We start from the raw sequence: 19,449 nt of genomic DNA, 5'->3' as shown, positions 1-19,449 counted from the left end.
TTGATATTAACTGCGATCGGCTACAAGATATTTAATTTTAAATTGCTGTAGCCAAGAGTCATACGTAGCAATTCTGAACAAAAGCACTTTTAAACCTAAAACTATTGATGAACGCAATTTTTGCATATAATGTAAGGTTTCACTGTAATTTTCGATATATCCGCAGATCACCTCAAGACAGTCCTGTATTTTTTTCTATTCATGTTTTTGCTATCGTCAAAAGTGTTCCCCATTGGTTTTCTATAGCAGTCTTAACTGTTCGATGCGATCGCTGGAGACAATTCAAAAGATTTTGCTACATATCAGAATAATGAAGCAATGCCTTAAATATTTCCAGGACAGTGTCTTACAACTTTCCAATTTTCAAAATTGTTGCCCGAGAAAACTGGACTTGTAGTTGGTTAAAGAATGAATAATGATGATATGATGATTTTATTGCTATTTCAAACACATGCAGTCTGACAGGCAGTAGGCCTTTCAATGCTAATAGGGAGGTTTGCATAGCTTGGCCCGGCAGGATAGCAGAATGACATATAATGGCAATACAACTGCAGTAAAGAGTACACACCTCGTGAAATTCATTCAAGGAAAGGGAGCAAATAGAAAGTACGTAAATTGTACACCAGGTGGTGAGAGTAACAAAAAGTTTACAATAACCTAAAGACGCTTTATAAGCATTCTTTTGTGCTCCCAGCAAAAATGAGTGAAATTTCTGTTCTTTTTTGTTAACCTTTCTGAAGCCCCTCGTATATAATGCCTGCAAAGGTGATGCAACTATGCAATGAATAAATAAATATAGTTCATTAATTATTTTGAGAGTATAGACACATCTTCTAGCTTTACCGTATTTCGTATTTCGTTGCAGAATAGGATGCACTAAAGCGCCTAATTATTTAGGACGCTAGAGGAGCAGCACATTTCTTCGTAAACTCCGAGTAACAAGTATGATGCAGGGCGAATCTTAATAAACGAAGTTTGTAAAGTGGGTACCGCTAGATGAAAACAGATTGTCGCTATCCAGCTTTCTTGCACATCACTTCATGAGGCAACTGTAGAGTATTATATCTTAATGTTATGAAAATATTGATGGGACTGGTCCAACCTTCTTACGGTTAGCAAAATTTTGCTTTTAGAGCTTGTCCTGCACTTGTACCGAGTAGTTAAGACTGCCAAAGAAAACCAATGCGGTGAGTATTTTACAATATGAGAAGACTACAAGCATCTCGAGGAGTGATCTGCGGATATATGGATTGTTACGGTGCCATCTTAAGATGAGAGAAAAAAATTGCATTCATAAACAACTTCAGGGTGAAAAAATGCGAATGTCAAGAATTTCTAGGTACGCTTTTCGCTGAGGAGTAATTGTACGGGACATATTTCTGCACATCTTTGAGAATGCTATCATTGCGACACTGCCAGTGCGCAAAGTGGAAGCACAATAATTCAAGTGCTTATTCCTAACACTTCTGTTGGCATACACACCTGATACGCTAGATAGCGATGAATAGCCACTCTTGCATCCCAAGAAAGCAACACGTATATAGTGATGCCCCAAGATCTCCACTCTCTCTCGCGGCTCGACTTTTTGAATGCTATTGGACGAGACGCGAGGTCCTTTCGCACTTAAGTACTGTTTACGTCCCCCACACGCCACCACTAAAAATGTGAGGCGAACTCATAGAAAACAGAGTAAACTACAGCTTTTATTTGTTACACAATGACGCCCGGCCAGAAAAAGTAGACAACCGCACTACGAGACAGGAAAACAAAACCAAGCACAAACTACAATAGTTCCTTGGTTTGTCAGTTCATTGGAAGATGGAAACTCGGGAGACTGTGAACAAAAATTATCCGCGATAGTTCGCTAAAGCACGTATACATCCCATGAGCAGGGAAACCCAAAAGTTAGTGTAGTCCAGACGGTGAAGTTAGCACTGGGGTGTCGTTGCTGGTTGTTTAACACCAACATCTCTCCCAGCCAGAAGGGTTCCTTGACTGTGTGTTTGTCCCCCTCCAAGACCACTTCACACACACGTTCGTTCTGTGCCCGACCGTCTCATAACTGAAGCATGGCTGTTCCGAGTACGTAGGAGAGGCGGTACAAAGCGAACCAAAACGTTACATTGGATGGATAGCACGCGCACCATGATATTTTGAGTCTTGTGCTGACCACTGAGCCGTTGCTCACAATGCGCATGTGCTAATTGAAAAGTAAACTTGTATATATGCCTAATGTTAATTACCAGTAAACCAGAAACCCACCCAAATAGTTTCTGCCAGCATCAATTGCTCAACGCTTTAAATTGTTTCTATTTACATAAGCAGTAGCTATCCAGAAATATTTTCTCGACAGGTTCATCGAGAATTGCAAATAAACCAATGATGTCACATCTGGGACGAGCGCCTACGACTGTTCTGCTTTTTCACCTTGCGCTTCTCTTGCGGGGCGTTGGTGGACTTCTGGCGGCGCTTCTCTTGCGGGGCGTTGGTGGGCTTCTGGCGGCGCTTCGCTTTTGTCCTTCGCGGCTGTAGCGTGTTCTGCATCATGTCCAGGAGGTCCTTGGCTTCCTTATCGGACGACGCCGAAAACGTGGTAGAACGTCCGACGCTCGTCTCGGGCAGGCTCATCAAGACAGGCAGACCGGCGAAGACGATCACGGCCACGACCGCGAACGCGACGTCCTCTCGCCCAGCTTGCTGCAACAGGGACAGCACCGAAGCAAACACGGCCCCAATACGGCCGCACGTGTAGGCGCCGCATATGACGGCGCTGCGCACAGAGGTTGAGAACATCTCGGCCATAAAAAGGTAGTTCGTCGGAACCAGAGCGCTCGCCACGCACTTGGCCGCGATCCCCAGAGCGTAGGACAACTCGGAAGGCTTGGCATAGGTGACTACGCCGAACATTGCCGAGGCCCCGCCGAGCATCGCAAAGAGAATGAGCATGAGCTGCAGGCGACCCAGAGTGTTGAGAGCGAGGTACATCACCAGATAGGTGGGCGGCAGGAGGATCGTCGAGATAATCCTCACCAGGAGGCTGCCGCCTAGCTTAGGGTTCCATGTCACAGAGTAGTACGCAAGCATGACGGTAAACGTATTGGCGAATACGGCTGCAGCCCTGCCGCGCAGCGACCCGGGGCCCAGCAGAGAAGAAGGCCCCGCTGGTGCGAAGGGCACGTTCGCCTTGTTCATCTCGAACTTGATTCGGTCGACAGCCTGTTTGGCCTGGATACGCGGCACGCCGTTCATCCTGGCCGCCGCGTAGATGACTTCCTCCGCCTCCTTCACTTTGGACATTGTGAGCAGCCATAGCGGCGACTCGTGCACAGCGAATGTGGCCGAGAGGAGCAGGAGCGTGGGCGCCATGACGAGGATCTGGAGCAGGAACCAGTCAAGCCGTATGGCGGTAACGACGGCAAACAGCAGCTCGCCGAAGAACGCGCCCACGGAGCTACCGAAGCCCATGTAGAACGTGCGGTACTCCTGCGGGGCCACTTCAAAGAGAAGGATCACGGTGACAATGTGTACGGTGCTGGCACAGGCGGAGTTGACGAATATCAGCGCCAGGTAGACCAGGAACGTCTCGGTGAAGCAGCTGGCGACAGCGGTCAGCAGGAGAATGAAAGATGCGCCCACGATAACTGGTTTGCGACCCTCGGTGTCGGCGAGATAACCCATGAACGGGACCACGAATAGCGCACCACTCATGAAGACGCCTTTGCCGAGATACAGAAGCCAGGTACGATGGCACACGAGGTTCCAGAAGCTGCGGGCACTTTTCAGTGCTTGATCGGGATCGTAGTCCCACGTATTGCACGCGATGGTCTCCGTGTCGTTGGGGCCGCCTCCGGGCCGGACGTACACTCGGCACTGGCTGTAGCGGCCCACTTCGTCGGCGGGTATACCGACGTTCTTCCAGACCGCAGTTGGCATGTTGGCGAACTGTGGTGACGGCTTGCACAAGTGGTCCACTGGGGTGGTGATGAGCGACAGTACGTTGGTGTGGCAGAGCAGGACCATCTGGGCCACGATGGTGAAGCCGAATATGAGCCGCTGGAAGTCGCCATGTCCGATGACGTTGGTGCCCTGCTGAGCCTCTTCCCGGTCCAAATCGCTGACCTGGTAAAAGGAGCCGCTGCCCAGTGATCGCCATGTTGAATCGGCGCCCTTGCTTTTGCTGGGCTCTTTCTCCACGCGCTTGTCCGGCGCCATAGCAGCCACTTTATCGCGATACGCTCCAGTTGGAAACCACTGCGGGAACCGGCAGGTCATCGCGTTCAGGTCGCTCCCAGATGTACTGAGCCCAGGGCACGGTTGCTGGCTTCGATCGGACGGACGAGTGCACGTGATACACGAGACTTTTTTTTCGGCTTCTTATCTCTTCATCCTCCTCTTCTTCCTTATCATGTGCGTTTCCAAAAAAGGCAATGAACTTTATATACGAAAAAAGATGAAACATACAGGGAATGAATTTAGAGGCTAAACATGGACCACTTTTAAAGCGAAAGCTTTACTACGCCATATTCCGCAATTTTCGTCGACTTCGTTGTTGTGACCATCAGTGACTCAGCGGCTCCGGAGCTGCGCCGAAACCGATGCATAGCGGGAGCTTCGGAAGCAAAGGAAAGGAGCATAACTGGCCCCCTGAGGCAGTGTACACCTCAGTCGTGCTTTAAGCTGCATCATCATCATCATCAGTAAATTAATTTCCACATTGTGGGGCTCACACTTCTATTTTAGGCGGCAGACAGCACCTCGTGGGCGCTGGCAGCGTCTTCGGCCAGTTGGATTATCGCTTGGTTTCCCGGGTCGGAGACGAGTAGATGGGTCTCCCACTAGTCCTTGGATTTTTATTGATAGAGCCCCAGGGGGAGTACGAGGGCATTCCCATATTACATGGTCGAGCGTGGCTCTAGCTTTGCGCCTTTTGCATTTCTCTGAGAATTGTTCCGGGTATATGACGCGCCACATAGCCGGACTGCGGAAAATGTTCCTAGGCGACGCCAGTTCACGGCCTCACTTTTACTGAGTATTTGGCGGCCGGCGGGTACCTTGCTCGTCCCAGTCTGTAGTGTTCGACGATATCCCCCTTTGACCGCAGGCAGTCGCGCTCCGTGTAGCGTTCAACCAGCCCACACACTCGGAATGTGAGTCCTCGAGCTAGTTTGTGGGCCGCTTCGTTTCCGGCCAGGGAGGCGTGTGGGGGGTCCAGAGAACCTGAATAAGCTTTCACTCATTGTCTGCAGAATTCATCTCGCTTCAGGAGAGATTTTCTCTCTGGCGAAGCTCATCGCGGCCGACATTGAGTCGCTAACAATGGTCCTGACAGTTGTGCTTGCTATGGCTGACGTTACGGGAGTTTCTCATCACTGCCGACATTGAGTCGCTAACTATGGTTCTGGCTGTTGTACTTGCTACGGCTAACGTTACGGCAGTTTCTCATCACTAGAGAGTTATAGCATATCGTTACCGTGTTTACGTTGCCGTTTACCGGGCCCGGCAAGCGACGTCTGCGCATGCGCCGCCACTTACCGGTCCGCAGACACTTTACGGAATCCCTTTTAGCGTTGCGGAGAGTTAGCGTACGCTTGTAAACAATGCTTGTAAACAAACATGGCGGCGCCCTGCACGGCCGCTTCGGACCAAATAGAGCACCGCCGCCGCGTTCTTCGGCGCCATTTCTCGCTATACATGAAGGCATTCGCTTTCAATTTACAAACTCTCACTCATACGTTGAGGTTTGAGTAACAACTAGGCCATGTTTTTGAGAATACTTGCCGATTTTTGAGCAGTTGAGCCTGACCATATGTCGTGTACATAGCCAAATAGCAACGACTACACCGCAGCTCTTCAGTTTCGTGCCCGATTTAATTTTTCTATATTTTCATCATTTTTTTCCTCGAAAAAAAAGGACTGGTAATTCTCGTGCTATATTCATCAATAATTTCAGAAAATAAAAAAGTTTCTCTGGCCCGGTGTTGACGCGCTTTAACTTACTGCCACTAGATGGCACCACAGTATTCACATCCAAACACATAAGCGACGTTGCGGCACGGTGAACAGGTGTCGGAGTTGTGGTTTTTTTTTTTTTACAGTGCTCGCAACGCAACGTGCGCTGTGTATGCAAGCTTACTGATGTCTACGTAGTGAAATTGTCTACTGGCCAGGGTAAGCAAAGGTGTCTAGCTTCACGGGCACATTTGAAAAGCCGCTGAGGCGGCTGTTAGCTGAAGTGTAGTCGGTACGTCTTTATATGCAGAGAAAAAGATTATTAAAGTGTAGCATTTCACTCCATAGAAATGATTGCAATGCATCCGTTTTTTTTTCATTAAAATCTGGGCATCTGCCATCATCATCACTCGTTTTAGCCCTACGGTAACTTGTTACGGGAGAGACGGTACGCTAAAACGTCTTCTGGCGTGCGTCGCGCTAACCGGAAAATCCGGCGTCCGGTAACACGGTAAACGGTAACGTAAACACGGTAACGATATGCTATAACTCTCTATGGCCAACACTGAGTCGCTAACTAAAGTCCTGGCAGTTGTACTTGCTATGGCTAACCTTACGGCAGTTTCTCATCAGTGCCGACATTGAGTCGCTAACTACGGTCCTGGCAGTTGTACTTGCTATGGCTAACGTTACGGCAGTTTCTCATCACTGCCGACATTGAGTCGCTAACATTGGTCCTGGCAGTTGTACTTGCTATGGCTAATGTTGTCGTCACTGCCGACATTGAGTCGCTAACTATGGTCCTGGCAGTTGTACTTGCTATGGCTGACGTTACGGCAGATTCTCATCAGTGGCGACATTGAGTCGCTAACTATGGTCCTGGCAGTTGTACTTGCTATGGCTAACGTTACGGCAGTTTCTCCTGTGTGCTGCTTGGGCCTCTGGTACGTGCAATACTTGAATACCTCTGACATATTACGCGCTTTCTTTGCTTCGGCGCATTAAACAGCTGTCCTCAGACATCATTTAAATTTACATGCGAATTCCGCAAAGTCTGCACCAATAACTTTCAACCGCCGAGTGGATCTGGAGGAACATAATGCAATTGCAGCCATGCTGTTTACAACAATATTCGTAATCAGTTACACATGGTTTTCCTCGCTCACTGTTAAGCCCTGTTTACTACGATGGAAGTCTCTTCCATTGCGGTGCTAAATCTCGCACTTATGTTTAGTAAACCGAAAATGAGTCGTTAGCTCATGAAAGTGTTCTTGCTTTACTGCCGAACATACCAGCTTTAACTCATCATCTTCCATGTCAAAGCACAATTACCAATTTTCAGGATGCATTTTTTTACGCCTCAGAAATATTTCTCACTTTCATATGTCGACACTAGGAACCAAGGCTGAGCCTGATGTTCAAGGAGATGTCCAAGGCGGCCTCAGAACAGCATCAATACGTGTCATGGCTGATGCAGAAGTATTCTCTTCCCCGAAAGAACTCGGCGGAGGCGGCCTGGACAGGGCCGAAGGACGCGGCTTTGCGGATTCAGTGGTAGAGTTCGGTGCCACTATATTCGAGAGCCTTGAAGGATTTGACTTCGGAAGCCCTGACGGGTGCGTCACTGATGCAGAGGGAAATCTCGAGTGTACCGCGCATGACGACATTCTCGGCGGCAACGATATGGCTTAAGGACGCGTGTCGTTGTGGATGCATTAAGTAGTGTGGGCAAATAAAACGAAATTGAAAGAACATTTCCCAGCCCGCGCCTGTTGTGGATGCCGAGGGAAGAATCGGTACTGCTGCAATCGAGAGCCTTCAAGGCGATCGCCTCGGAAGGGCTTTGTTTTGATGCGACTGAGGAATGGCCGAGAAATGTCGCGAGCTCTTTCGCAAGAACTGAACTGGCCGCAATGATCGCGTTATTCGTTATTTAGAAGCGGACATTTCCACTCAGCATTTGCCGTGTTAATAAAAAAATGGCGGTAAATGTTCGACATAGTGCTACGAATTACTGTTTCTGCGATTTTCATGGCGTTGTGTTCCTGTGATGCAAATGCTCTTCAGTCCTTTTCAGGAAAGTTTTCTGCCAGATTTCACATCTATCTGTAAACATCTCAAAGCGGCTCCAAAACACCTTCCGAGGAAAGCACATAAACTCACTCAATCACTGCATTGTGCTGCTATGAACACCTAAGCAAAATAATACACTTCTACATGCAGCATAGGATCCACAATCACGCCCGAAAGTTGGAAAGCCCTTTCCGGCGACTTTTTCATGCCGTTGTGACTCTACTCTACCTTCACCGGGTTGGCTTAGCGTCCGAAGACACCAAATACCCAGTTAGCTTACGTCTTGCAAGGCACGGGGGACCGAAGAAACCTGCTGGTCACAAGCACCCGGGTGCGGAGTAAAACGAAAGATCCCCGAGAGCGCCTTACCGCAAGAGACGAGTCTTCGAGCAGCGCACGCCGCGACGCTCAATGGTTCTCCGAGTTGAGGAGACACGTCCCCCTCACTCCCCTTCGGGAGCCCGTCGTCACCTGATCGTCCTGCATCTGTGGCTTCCATGGCAACCCATGGCCTGCTTCGACAGCCTGAGTGTTGCAAATACTGGAGTCCTGAGGCTGACCCATGAACCGGCTTGCGTTCTTCGCGAAGACCAAGTTAAAAAAGAAGGAAGTCTCCCCAGCAACAGCTTTGGGATACTTTTCGACGTCATGGCAGCGCCCACAAAGAAGAGCAGTGCCCACTGGCTGAATAGGGCGGGAACCGGTGGCGAGAACGCTATTTAAGAGCGCCCCACTGCATCCTGCGTTGTATTGACCTCATAGTGTGTTCTTCCCCTGTATAGTCTATTAATTTGCTCCACGTAGCAAATAGGTGTAAACAGATCTGTCTTGTTTTTCCCCGAGCCTCCATGTCTCCTCCTCATTTCTCCTGCGCGGCACCACAGCGGACCCCGCTCCCAACAATTGATGCGCACAACTGGTGGGATGGGACCCGAGTCCCAACAATTCTCGCCCCCGTCTCCATCGCATCGCTCCTGTTTATGCCACTTCGAAGATGTCTATTGGTTAGATTCTTTCACACGTCAGGCAGCTACCATGGCCGCGGCCAACAAGCGGTGTCGCTCCGGCGGGTCAGGAAGCTCCGCCCCCGACGGTGCCGGCGGAAGAGAGCCAACCTCTCAGCGCGCAAAAAGTGACGAGATGAGAGGAAAAGGCGTGGAGATGCTGAAATTCAAAATCTTGCTACAGATAACTCAGCTTTTAAAAATTCTATCGAAAAAAATTCTTGTTGGAGGATATTCGTGGAGCGATGTCCGTTAACGTCACAATAATATCACAACTTCATTATAGCGCCTTTCACAGCACCTTTAAGCAGCGTTCAGTCAAAAAATTAATGCTAATAATGGGCATGATGAGAGACCAACCTCTTATAGAGCCCGCCGTAGTGGCAGAGTGGTTACGGTGCTCGGCTGCTGATCCGAAAAACGCGGGTTCGACGCCGATCGCGGCGGTCGAATTTCAATGGAGGCGAAATTCTAGAGACCCGTGTACAGTGCGATGTCAATGCACTTAAAAAACCCCAGTTGGTCAAAATTTCCGGTGCCCTCCACTATGGCGTCCATCAACGCCTGCGTTGCTTTCGGACAATAAACCCCCGTAAAAAATATGAATAACCACAGTGTAAATCCTGATATAGTGTCAGCATCGAATCACTGACAGCACACAAAGTATGGGAAGTATTCACTGAGGCCGCGCTACCAGACGGTGCGAGCTAGTGCGCGACGTTCGTGGTCGTTTCAATCTGGCTCGCACAGTGTCAAGTTCGCCGTAAGGTGCCCGCCCTGTATAGTTAGCGATGCGTAACGTTTTTGCACATTGTTTAATGCGTCAGCTTCCGCCGTTCTTTGTGAAGCTCTCTGTGCGTATAAAGTTCACAGCAGAATTCTTCGGCGCCGTGATATAACCACTCTTCCTGTTCGGGTTTCCAGTAAGCCGACCATCCTATAGCTTGCGCCTCAGCTGCAGAGGAAAACTGACCGGCTGTGTTTCACGAAACAACACACGCGCCTTGAAGCTTTTCATATCAGTTAATAAATGTATGCTACCCGTGCGCACTACACAGTGGCGCAGCAGCGCATAATTTATTGCCCCATTTCCTGAACTGTGACTGGAGAAACTTGTATTTCCAGCGGCTCTAATCTGGGAACTGCGGCAGCTGCTTTTCAGACACTGTTTCAGCAGAAAAAGCGGAGCTTCTTAGCTGTCCCTTTTGAACGACAGAACAGTGGAGCAAACATATACATGTAGCGGCGCTGGTATCGCCAACGGCGCCGACGACGAAGGTCAAGTTGGGAGCGCGACCTGGCTCGCGCAGTTCAGAACACTTTCGGCAACCAGCCTGGCCAGCAACGCCGACAGCCCGCTCCGCCGGCTCACCGGGACCTCCAATATTAAATGTGGATCACCTTCCACATACTCATGCGCTCGCAGCACAAACGGCAGACCCAGCGAGAATATATTAGTGGTTTTTATTTATTTTTTTATTTATTCAGCATACCCCTAAAGGCCCTCCTTCTAGGGTATTACATGGGGGGGGGGGTTCATTGTAGTAAACATGACTAAGGAACATCATTAACAAGTTAAAGGAACAACAAACAGGCAAGTATAACCTGGAAAAGTAGTTAAGCACTAGAGAGTAAGTAAAGAAGCAGGCGATAAAAAACAATATGATACAAATTATAAGTTTACAGAAAACGATAAGGCATAATGGAAACGAGAAATACTACTGTGTTCGTAGAAGTCACAAAAGAACAGAAGTAATCGCAAAAGTACAGCAACTGAAAAAAAGAAAGCATTAAAAAATATCTAACATTTCAAACATTAGAAATGCCAACGTCGCTGCGGATGACAGCAAGAAACGTGGAGGCGTTAGATTGAATGGCTATATGCACTGGTAAATTGTTCCTCTCTATGATAGTGCGTGGCATGAATGACTTCGCAAATGCAGATGAACAACAGGCGATGCGTTTAACTTTGCGCGGATTGTCGAACCGCGGAAAGAAGGCTGACGGTGACTGGAAAAAATCGCGGTGAAGCGATGGATGGTGATGTAGTTTATGGAAAAGTGCTAGTCGTGATAGTTTACGGCGGTAAGACAAGTCTTCTAATTCGGCGCGATTTTTTAAGTCACTGACGTTGGTAGTATGCGAGTAGTCTGATAAATTACAACTCATAGCAAGGTTCTGCAAGGGTTCGTTGTTATATATGAGATAGGCTTGATCAGGATCCCAGATGACTGATGCAAATTCAATTTTCGGACGAATGAGTGTGATGAACGCGAGTTTTTACAGGTCCGGGAGAGCCAGTCTGAGGTTATGCTTTAGACGACCGAGTGAGGTGTTGGCGGATGCTAAAGTTAGATTAGTATGGTTAAGTCATGTTAAGTCTGATTGCAGGTGGACTCCGAGGTACCTGTAAGTAGTTGTGAGTTCGACAGAATCGTTATTAAGGCGACAGCCTTTAATGGCTCATACTCGCGGTGACCGTCCATCCGTTACGTCGCCACCAAGGTCACGGGACCTTGTGATGCCCCGAGATCTTAAAGTCACGCGACCTTAAGATCACCGAAAGGTCTATAATTTGGGTAAAAATTGCTCAAAAACGAGGAAACGTGGATGATGACGTCAGAGCTTCCTCTGCTACGCTCGCGCCAGCTGCTCTTCTCCTCTGTCGTGATGACTTCAAGCGCGGCAAATTCAAATCAGCGTAATGAGTCGCAAAAGGATCTTTGCTTTCCCGCAGTTATTAGATATCTAAGTGCCTCCAACGAATTTTTTGAGGAAATAAGTTGTGGGAATGCGAGAACTGCGAGTGACAGACAAAAGCCTAGTTTTAGAAGTATTAAGTGGCATAAGCCAAGCTGCCCACCACGCGGTAACTGCATCCAAGTCAGTTTGCAAACATTGTTGGTCAGTGATATAAACAATATTACAGTATGTTACGCAGTGTACGGCAAAGATATTAAGTCCAGAAGATACAGCGTTAGGTAAATCATTTATATATATTAAAACACACTGGCGGCAGTAGGAGGAAACGCTGATCTCTGCTAGCTAAGGCCGCGGCCGTCAGTGAAGCCACCGGAAATAAGTGGCTTCTACACAGAAGTCAGCCTTCGGCACTGCACGAAATCGGACCTCATCACGGTTTTTCAGTTTCAGTTGTTGTTGCCTCAGAAGCGATGGCGTATAATTTTCGTTTTCCGCTTTGCATTTCGTCTTTTCGCCGTTCTCGTCTTTTTCCGCGACAATGCGTACCTGTTGCGCCGTCGACAGCACGAGCAGAGGAGGAAAATCTTCGGGAAAGACGTTTAAAAAATAAAGGTTCATTGCATTGCAATGGGGTGGCACTAGCAGACGACAGGACGTCGCTACGCACACACAGCACATACGGAGCCTTGTCTGCTGAGCTCTGTCGTCAACTCTGTCTTTACTGTGATGCACGTTGTCGCGCTCTAAACCCATGTTATACCGTCAATGGGGGATAAATTTAAGAAAGAATAGGTGCAAACATTTACTAGCTAGGCAGCCGACTTTGCAGTGACCACTTAACCGGATTTTGTTTCGACCGAACCCGAGCGAGGGCGAGGCTACATTCTTGTGATGTGCAGCGTTCTGCTGGTTCACATTAGCGCCTCCAAAAGGTATGGTACTGCTTTTTCAACGGAGTGTATCACGTACTGTTTCGTACTGTACCAAATTATTCCTGAATGGGCAGTTATTCGGGATGCTTGGTGCAGTTGCGACTTCTAACAACGCTTGTCGCGCGCGCTGCAGCATTTGACTTTCTCGTCACTCGTTTCTCTCGCACTGTGCAGCTGTGTGAGGGGAAAGACTGCGGGTTCAAATTACCGCACGTTAAACGGTAGAAGAAATAGACCAGGCGGCATGTGGGAAAAGAACAGCTCTAATTTAAGCCTTGAGAGGAAAGGGTTCACGAACGCAAGAACAAGAAAGCAAACAAACAAATACAACACTCGCCAAAGGCAAAGGAGAACTTGAGGGGAAACAAAAGGAAAGGCCCACTCAGAGTTCAGCGTTAAGCGAAGGACTCGGCGTTCCACGCATGAGCCTGGTAGGCAGATGAAGCGTCGGGCGAGGAGCTGCGGCGGGGCGTCGGCGCTGTCCGTAAGCTCCAGTCGATGCCCTGATGGAAACGTATGCTGGATGGCAGTCTTCACGGCCGGCCCAAACGCTGCCGCAGGAACCCGTCACAACTGTGGAGCACGGGCGTGGCCCTCAGGTCAGGTAGCCCGGGAAGCAGCGGTGGCGATGAAGGTGACCCGCGTTCTGAGGCTGCCAACCACGGGAAAAGCAGGAAGGGAGCAGAGTTGCCTGGGTCTGGTCGCTCAGGATGCCTACGGCGGCCTTTCCAGGTCTGGTAGCCCAGACTTCTGCAGCTGGGGCCCAAGCCTAGCAGCTCGCGGAGCCAGCAGAACTTGTTGTTGTTGTTGCCTTCGTGTAATGGCACATACCGACGACTGGTGATTGGCCAGGGATCAGTGAGGAGAGCCAAAGAATAGGGTGAACTGGTACCAAGCTAATAATGATTGTGCATTGGGTGAAATATCAGAGTAATTAAAAAGGAAAGGAAAAGACAAAAAATACCGAGAGAGAATATCTGAAAATAGGATATATGAAAATTCCCAAATGACATTTTAAATGCGGAAATTTAAGAAACAATTTGCAAGGGAATCTGCCGGAAGCTGTTATGTAATTGTGGAGGAATTCGCAAACTTGATGCAATGCAAAAGCTCAGGTGCTCGCGCCGAAAGAGAGGAGGGGAACCGACGAAGTGAGTCCCAAATTTGAAATGGGAATTTCTAGGTGTGCTCTCCTCTGACGTGCTGCCCTCGGACAAGCGAGTTGGAAATGCTCCAAAGTCTTGACTTCACCGCAAGCCGCACAAAGGTTTATGGGATTGAACCTGCATCTACATAAGTAAAGATTTAAACGGGGAATCCTGCACCGCATTAGTGTCATCGCTACCTCACACTGCCGGTATTTACATGCACGTGCCTTCCATGGGTACATGAAATGTTGGTAGTCAGTAGCAAAGAGTAAGGGATCGTTGCACGTGGCGGTTGTAATAATAATAATAATAATAATAATAATAATAATAATAATAATAATAATAATAATAATAATAATAATAATAATAATAATAATAATAATAATAATAATAATAATAATAATAATAATTATTATTATTGGCTTTGTTGGGAAAGGAAATAGCGCAGTATCTGTCTCATATATCGTTGGACACCTGAACCGCGCCGTAAGGGAAGGGTAAAGGAGGGAGTGAAAGAAGAAAGGAAGAGAGAGGTGCCGTAGTGGAGTGCTCCGGAATAATTTTGACCACCTGGGGATCTTTAACGTGCACTGACATCGCACAGCACACGGGCACCTTAGCGTTTTTCCTCCATAAAAACGCAGCCACCGCGGTCAGTTAAAAAGTGAAAACGCTGAAATCGAGTCATACCGAAAAGAACAAGATCAGGGACGCTACAGGCAACATGTGCATTTAGAGCTAGTTTAGCCAAAACATCTGCTGCTTCATTTTGTAAAATACCGCAGTGATCTGACGGAAACAAAGATTCTCATCCACTGGCCGCGGTGGTCATCGGCGGTGAAGGCATCCAAGGCACTGCTCCGCTTTTTGAAGACTTGTGGCCTGCACGATAGGCTTGGAGTTTACAGAACGCTGTGACTTTACATAGTGACTTTACATAGTGACTTTAATTTCCTGCAACTGTCTTTTATATTTCATCTCTTTCTCCCCTCACCCCTTTCCCCCATGTAGGGTAGCAAACCGGCTATTCGTCTGGTTAACCTACCTGCCTTTCCTCCTCCTCCTCCTCCTCCTCCTCCTCCTCCTCCTCCTCCTCCTCCTCCTCCTCCTCCTCCTCCTCCTCCACCGCAGTGATCTTTTACTCAAACGAAGCGCACCTGTTTCACCCATCCAGAAATTAAAATATTTTAGGGAGCGTCTCAATAAAGCCTTTCGTGTTTACTCCACCGCCAAAAAACAGAGACAATCTGAAAGGAACTTGTACACTCCATCACGACCGCGTTCTTCGTCTTCTCCCCCAGCACGCGCTCTACGCCCCGTCTCACTTCTGCTTCTCCTCTTCTTCTTTTCCCCTCGAGCGTCTTCGCTAGCCGCAGTGTGGCGCCGGTTCCTTACAAGCTGAAACGTGGCTGTGCTATAGAGTTAGGTTGAAAGTACGCCTGGAGGATAAATGACACCATAAAGCGATAAACGTCACCCGCCGTCGATGAGACGAAACATCGGCCACCTGCAACTCGAAACAGCAACTGCAGCAGCTGTATAACCAGCGGCTCTACGAGTGTCAGGACGGTAAGGATTTCCGCACCATAGTTCGCCTTTTCATTGCTACACGAGTATTCGGTTTTGAGATGGCCTAACCTCATCGTCATTCCTCTACTGCTCTCTCACGCTCGGAAGACTAAAACCAGAGAAGAACATAGTGCTTTATGCAAGTACCCTTTGCCGCGGCAGGGTGCGACCTGCACGCCTGTTTTTTTTTTCGGTTTCTCTGAAATTAGTGTTTCCGAAACAATGCCCACATTTCTCCCGTCCAGCTTGCTTATTACTTTAATATAACAGCAGAGATTACACGAGAACAACGCAAAAAATTGAGAACGAAAGGGTGAAAAAAGTTTATTTTGCTTTGGAATACACAGCAGACACCGGACCAACCGGACTTTTGGGACATTCCGTCCAACTTCCGGTAGCTTCACTAGCGCCCGCTTTGCGCCTGCTTCGGAAAGCGGGAATGCGGCATCCAGCCACTTAGAGGAGATAGGTAGCGGCAAGCTTGAGACTCTTATGTCATCTACCTTGTCCATTCTGCGGCTTGCTTGCCGTGGCCTTGGCCGGCGTATCTCGTCCTCTCGTGACTTCGTTGCGTGCGGCTACTCGCCTTTTATCAGCATTGGTTTCAAACGATTGGTTACTTTTTGTCCGCGTGCTACGTTCTCGTTGGCTACGTCTGCGCTCTTGTTTTCTGCCATGCCAGCCAGTGTTCCCGTCGCACGGTATTGACACTGCTTCCATCGGAAAGACGGTGTGCTTCGAGACGGAAGAGCCCACAGCACGCGAAGAACTGGTGCTACGTAGAATAGTGAGAACTGCCTAGCTGGCATCGCATTGCAGCCGCAGGGTTTTACAATTGCTTTGGTCCTCTACGGCATGCCATTTCCACTGAGTGCCTATACCAGACAAAAATTTCTGTCCTCCACGGGTTCTAACAAGCAGACCTAATTTCACCGGGAGAGTGGCGCGCAATTTAAAGAACTCTTATGCCATTTGCTCATAGCAGGCGACTAGCTTGTTCTTTGCTGGTGCAAACTTTAAACTTGCCGCGTAGGTTAGACTTCACCAACCTTTTGTTGTGTCACTATTCCGAGTTGTGTGTGTTATGGCTTTCAACTAATAAATTCACTTTGGTTAAAAATTTGCACTATTCTCTTTTCATGTGAGCTAAACTCGATCTGCACAACTGTGTCCCAGCCCGTGGCTTGCAAACATGGGTGCTCAAGAACGGCTCTCAAACGAAGAGCTATAATTACGCCTATAACTGTACCTCTCGGGCAGAAATGAGCGCTGACTACTAAAAATAGCGTCGGCAGTCGGCGGTCATCGGGTCTTCTTTCTTCATCTTTGCCTCGTGTGTCGCGTTAAACCTCGATACATACCAGAATTTGCTTCTCCAGCCAAAAAAAAAAATCACCTTGCTCTGACGTCATGTTTTTGTTTTTAATTACGGCGTCATAATTTAGTTGTTCGCACCAACATGGCGAACGCCAACATGGCGAACGCCGCTCGAGCCGTAAGCAACCCTTGCGGATGACGTTGGTGAATGCCGCCTGCATTGACATGTAACTTTCACAATGTCGGCCTTTGTTAGGAATGAAACTGACGCGCACGCCTCGAGCGCCTCACCAAACAAATTGGGGCTATATAAATGTGATAATTTTGCACGATATCAGTTGGCTGGCTCAGACTCGTAATTTTTTGCAAGAAATAACACCCACGGCGCGATAACAGGGAGAGTTGCTTCTTTAAGCCATTTCTGTGTTACGGTGAAATTTAAACCTTTAAATTTTACTGAAACAACTTTTTTTTTCCGGTATATAGGAGCAGAACACATTTCTTGCTCATTATTTTCAAGCGTTTCAAGCTTCGTCACCAGGTACACGTGCACCTGGTGGCGACGCTTGAAACGACAGCTCGTTGGCAACCATGACGTCACGTGTTTGCACGCACCCTGTGGGAGCTACATCGCGTCCCTGATGCAGCTGTTTCAGTGCGTCCTTCGACGTAGTGAAAGCGTCATAGCGTCATCGCTTAGTACGGGCAGTGATAGAGAGTGGAAGGTCATTGCCATTATGAGTTCACTACCTGCATTAATAAAAGCTGCGCACAAAGAGTGGTGTATTATTCATACAAAAAAACAATTTGCAGTAACGTAGATGTTCGTCCCGCGTGATTATTCTCGTCACCGACCGCCGCTCGTTAAGTACTACTAGAGTCCTTAATTATTAAAGGACTCTTGTGCTACGAAGAATCAGTATTCCCCACGCATGACAACTCCCACACCCTCAGCTGCTTGTGGAAATCTGCTACCGAAAGGAAGCTGCATCTCCTCACGTAAGTGGCGCGCGCCTGTGTTTGCGGGCATGTATGCGTGTCTGTGTGTGTGCGTGTATGCGTGTTTGTGTGTGCGTTTGTGTATGCGCGCGCGTGTGTGTATGCGTGTTTGCGTGTGTGAGCGTGTATGGGTGTCTGTGTATGTGTGTGCTTGTGTGTGTGCGTTCGTGCGTGTATGCGTGTTTGTGTGCGTGCGTACGTGTATTCGTGTCTGTGTGCGTGCGTGCGTGCGTGCGTGTCTGAGTGCGTGCGTGTACGCATGTCTGTGCGTGTGCGTGTATGCGTGTTTGTATGTGCGCGAGCGCGTGTGTGTGTGTGCGTGTGTGCATGTGTGTGCGCGCGTGTGTGTGTGTGTGAGAGAAAGAGAGAGAGAGAGAGAGAGAGAGAGAGAGAGAGAAAGAGAGACCTTGAAATGAGAGTTTCGTTCCACCGGAGGGATGACTCGAAGGACAGTGGGAACTTGAAGCGAGCAGTATGGATGCATCCTACGCAGCTATAGTAAACATGCCAACAAAACCGGCAATTATTTTTTAGCAGTTCGTTGCGCAATTTGGTTCTGGATACTGCTTTTTGATAGTACTTTAGATTGTTCAGAATGACAAGATATTGAAAATGGCTCGGATCACTTCACGAAGGTAAAAGTGATATATACAGAAGCGTACACCCTGCAACAACCCTATAGAAACATTGTGGCACTCGAGACGCCTTTCTTGTTTTTTTTCTCAAATCGTCGCCTTCCCCCTCTGACCACCTTCACACCCTACGCGTGTGTTCACTAAGGCCGCTAATGTTTTGTCGATCCTCTGCAAGGTTTCAAAGATAATTCAACCATCATTATCTTCAGCGTACTGCTAACTTTAACCCTCAGCAATAATTCTCCTCTTAATTCAAATATTTGGATAGCCTGGCTTGCTCCAAATTCCTCACCCACTAAAGGTGTCAACAGACAACCCTGTCCTCTCATTCGCCTGAGCTCAGCCAGATAGTGCTGCAGGTAACCGTTACCAGCACCGCTGTCAACGACACCGCGTTTCTCGCGTTCTTGTGCGGCTGCTGCAAGTGCCCAGTTCAGAGCAGCGTATCTCTATCTCGACCCTGTATCCCCTTTCATGACTCATGAGGAACACGGTTTTTGGACTGTCGTAATCGCAAGCAGAAACCTTCCTCGTCAAACTCTTGCGAATTCTTTGAGAGCGTGCATTCCACAGCCCCAGTCCACAACAGGGCGTCGGTCCTAGAGAGGTTCCGGGAAAAGTGTATAGGCGCCTGTCAAGAGACGCACCTGTGTCCTTCGGGACTTCTTGTGTGGACTGTCGGCTTCCGTGAGCGCAAAAACGAGATTCTTGGGAATGATGACTGTTGCGGCGTTGGGTCTGTAAAATATTGGGTGATGCCTGTTGAAAGGAATGGGTGGTAACAGGGCGAACTGTGGTTGTACAGCGGCCTCATCTGCGGGAAACTATACGTATACTTTCACAAAACAATGCGAAGTTTTGTAGCCACGTCTTGAGTGACGCCACCATTTTTCTCATCTTCAGTGTGACGCAACCTCAGATTTCAGGTTTTTGTTTTATATTAACCTCCAAAAATTATCTTTCGTTTGGTCGCGTTTATGAACATTACAATTGGTAGTATTTGGCGTATTTCTTCGCCATGCATAAGAGTCGTTGACCTGTTGCACATTTTCTGTGAAAAATGCCGTCGTTTTTATTCACAATACCTGCACAGTTGGAGAAGTATTCTTAACGGAGCGTC

The 19,449-nt window shown here is 48.3% G+C and overlaps 1 protein-coding gene across 1 annotated transcript; it reads right to left on the bottom strand.

The window, feature by feature from the left end:
- Positions 1-1,833: 1,833 nt before the first annotated feature.
- On the bottom strand, positions 1,834-4,212 carry LOC144119967 (organic cation transporter protein-like). Its single transcript, XM_077652462.1, has one exon. It carries the CDS (start codon positions 4,210-4,212, stop codon positions 2,386-2,388), a length of 1,827 nt encoding a protein of 608 aa, XP_077508588.1. The 3' UTR covers positions 1,834-2,385.
- Positions 4,213-19,449: the final 15,237 nt, after the last annotated feature.

This window comes from Amblyomma americanum, chromosome 2, assembly GCF_052857255.1.
Source record: "Amblyomma americanum isolate KBUSLIRL-KWMA chromosome 2, ASM5285725v1, whole genome shotgun sequence".
NCBI lineage: Eukaryota > Metazoa > Arthropoda > Arachnida > Ixodida > Ixodidae > Amblyomma > Amblyomma americanum.
The sequence above is the reverse complement of the archived record's forward strand: the minus strand, read 5'-3'. Positions and strand labels throughout refer to the sequence as shown.

Bases quoted from the DNA above. Each gene is read 5' to 3' on its own strand.
- LOC144119967 (XM_077652462.1), bottom strand. From the start codon at position 4,212: ATGGCGCCGGACAAGCGCGTGGAGAAAGAGCCCAGCAAAAGCAAGGGC.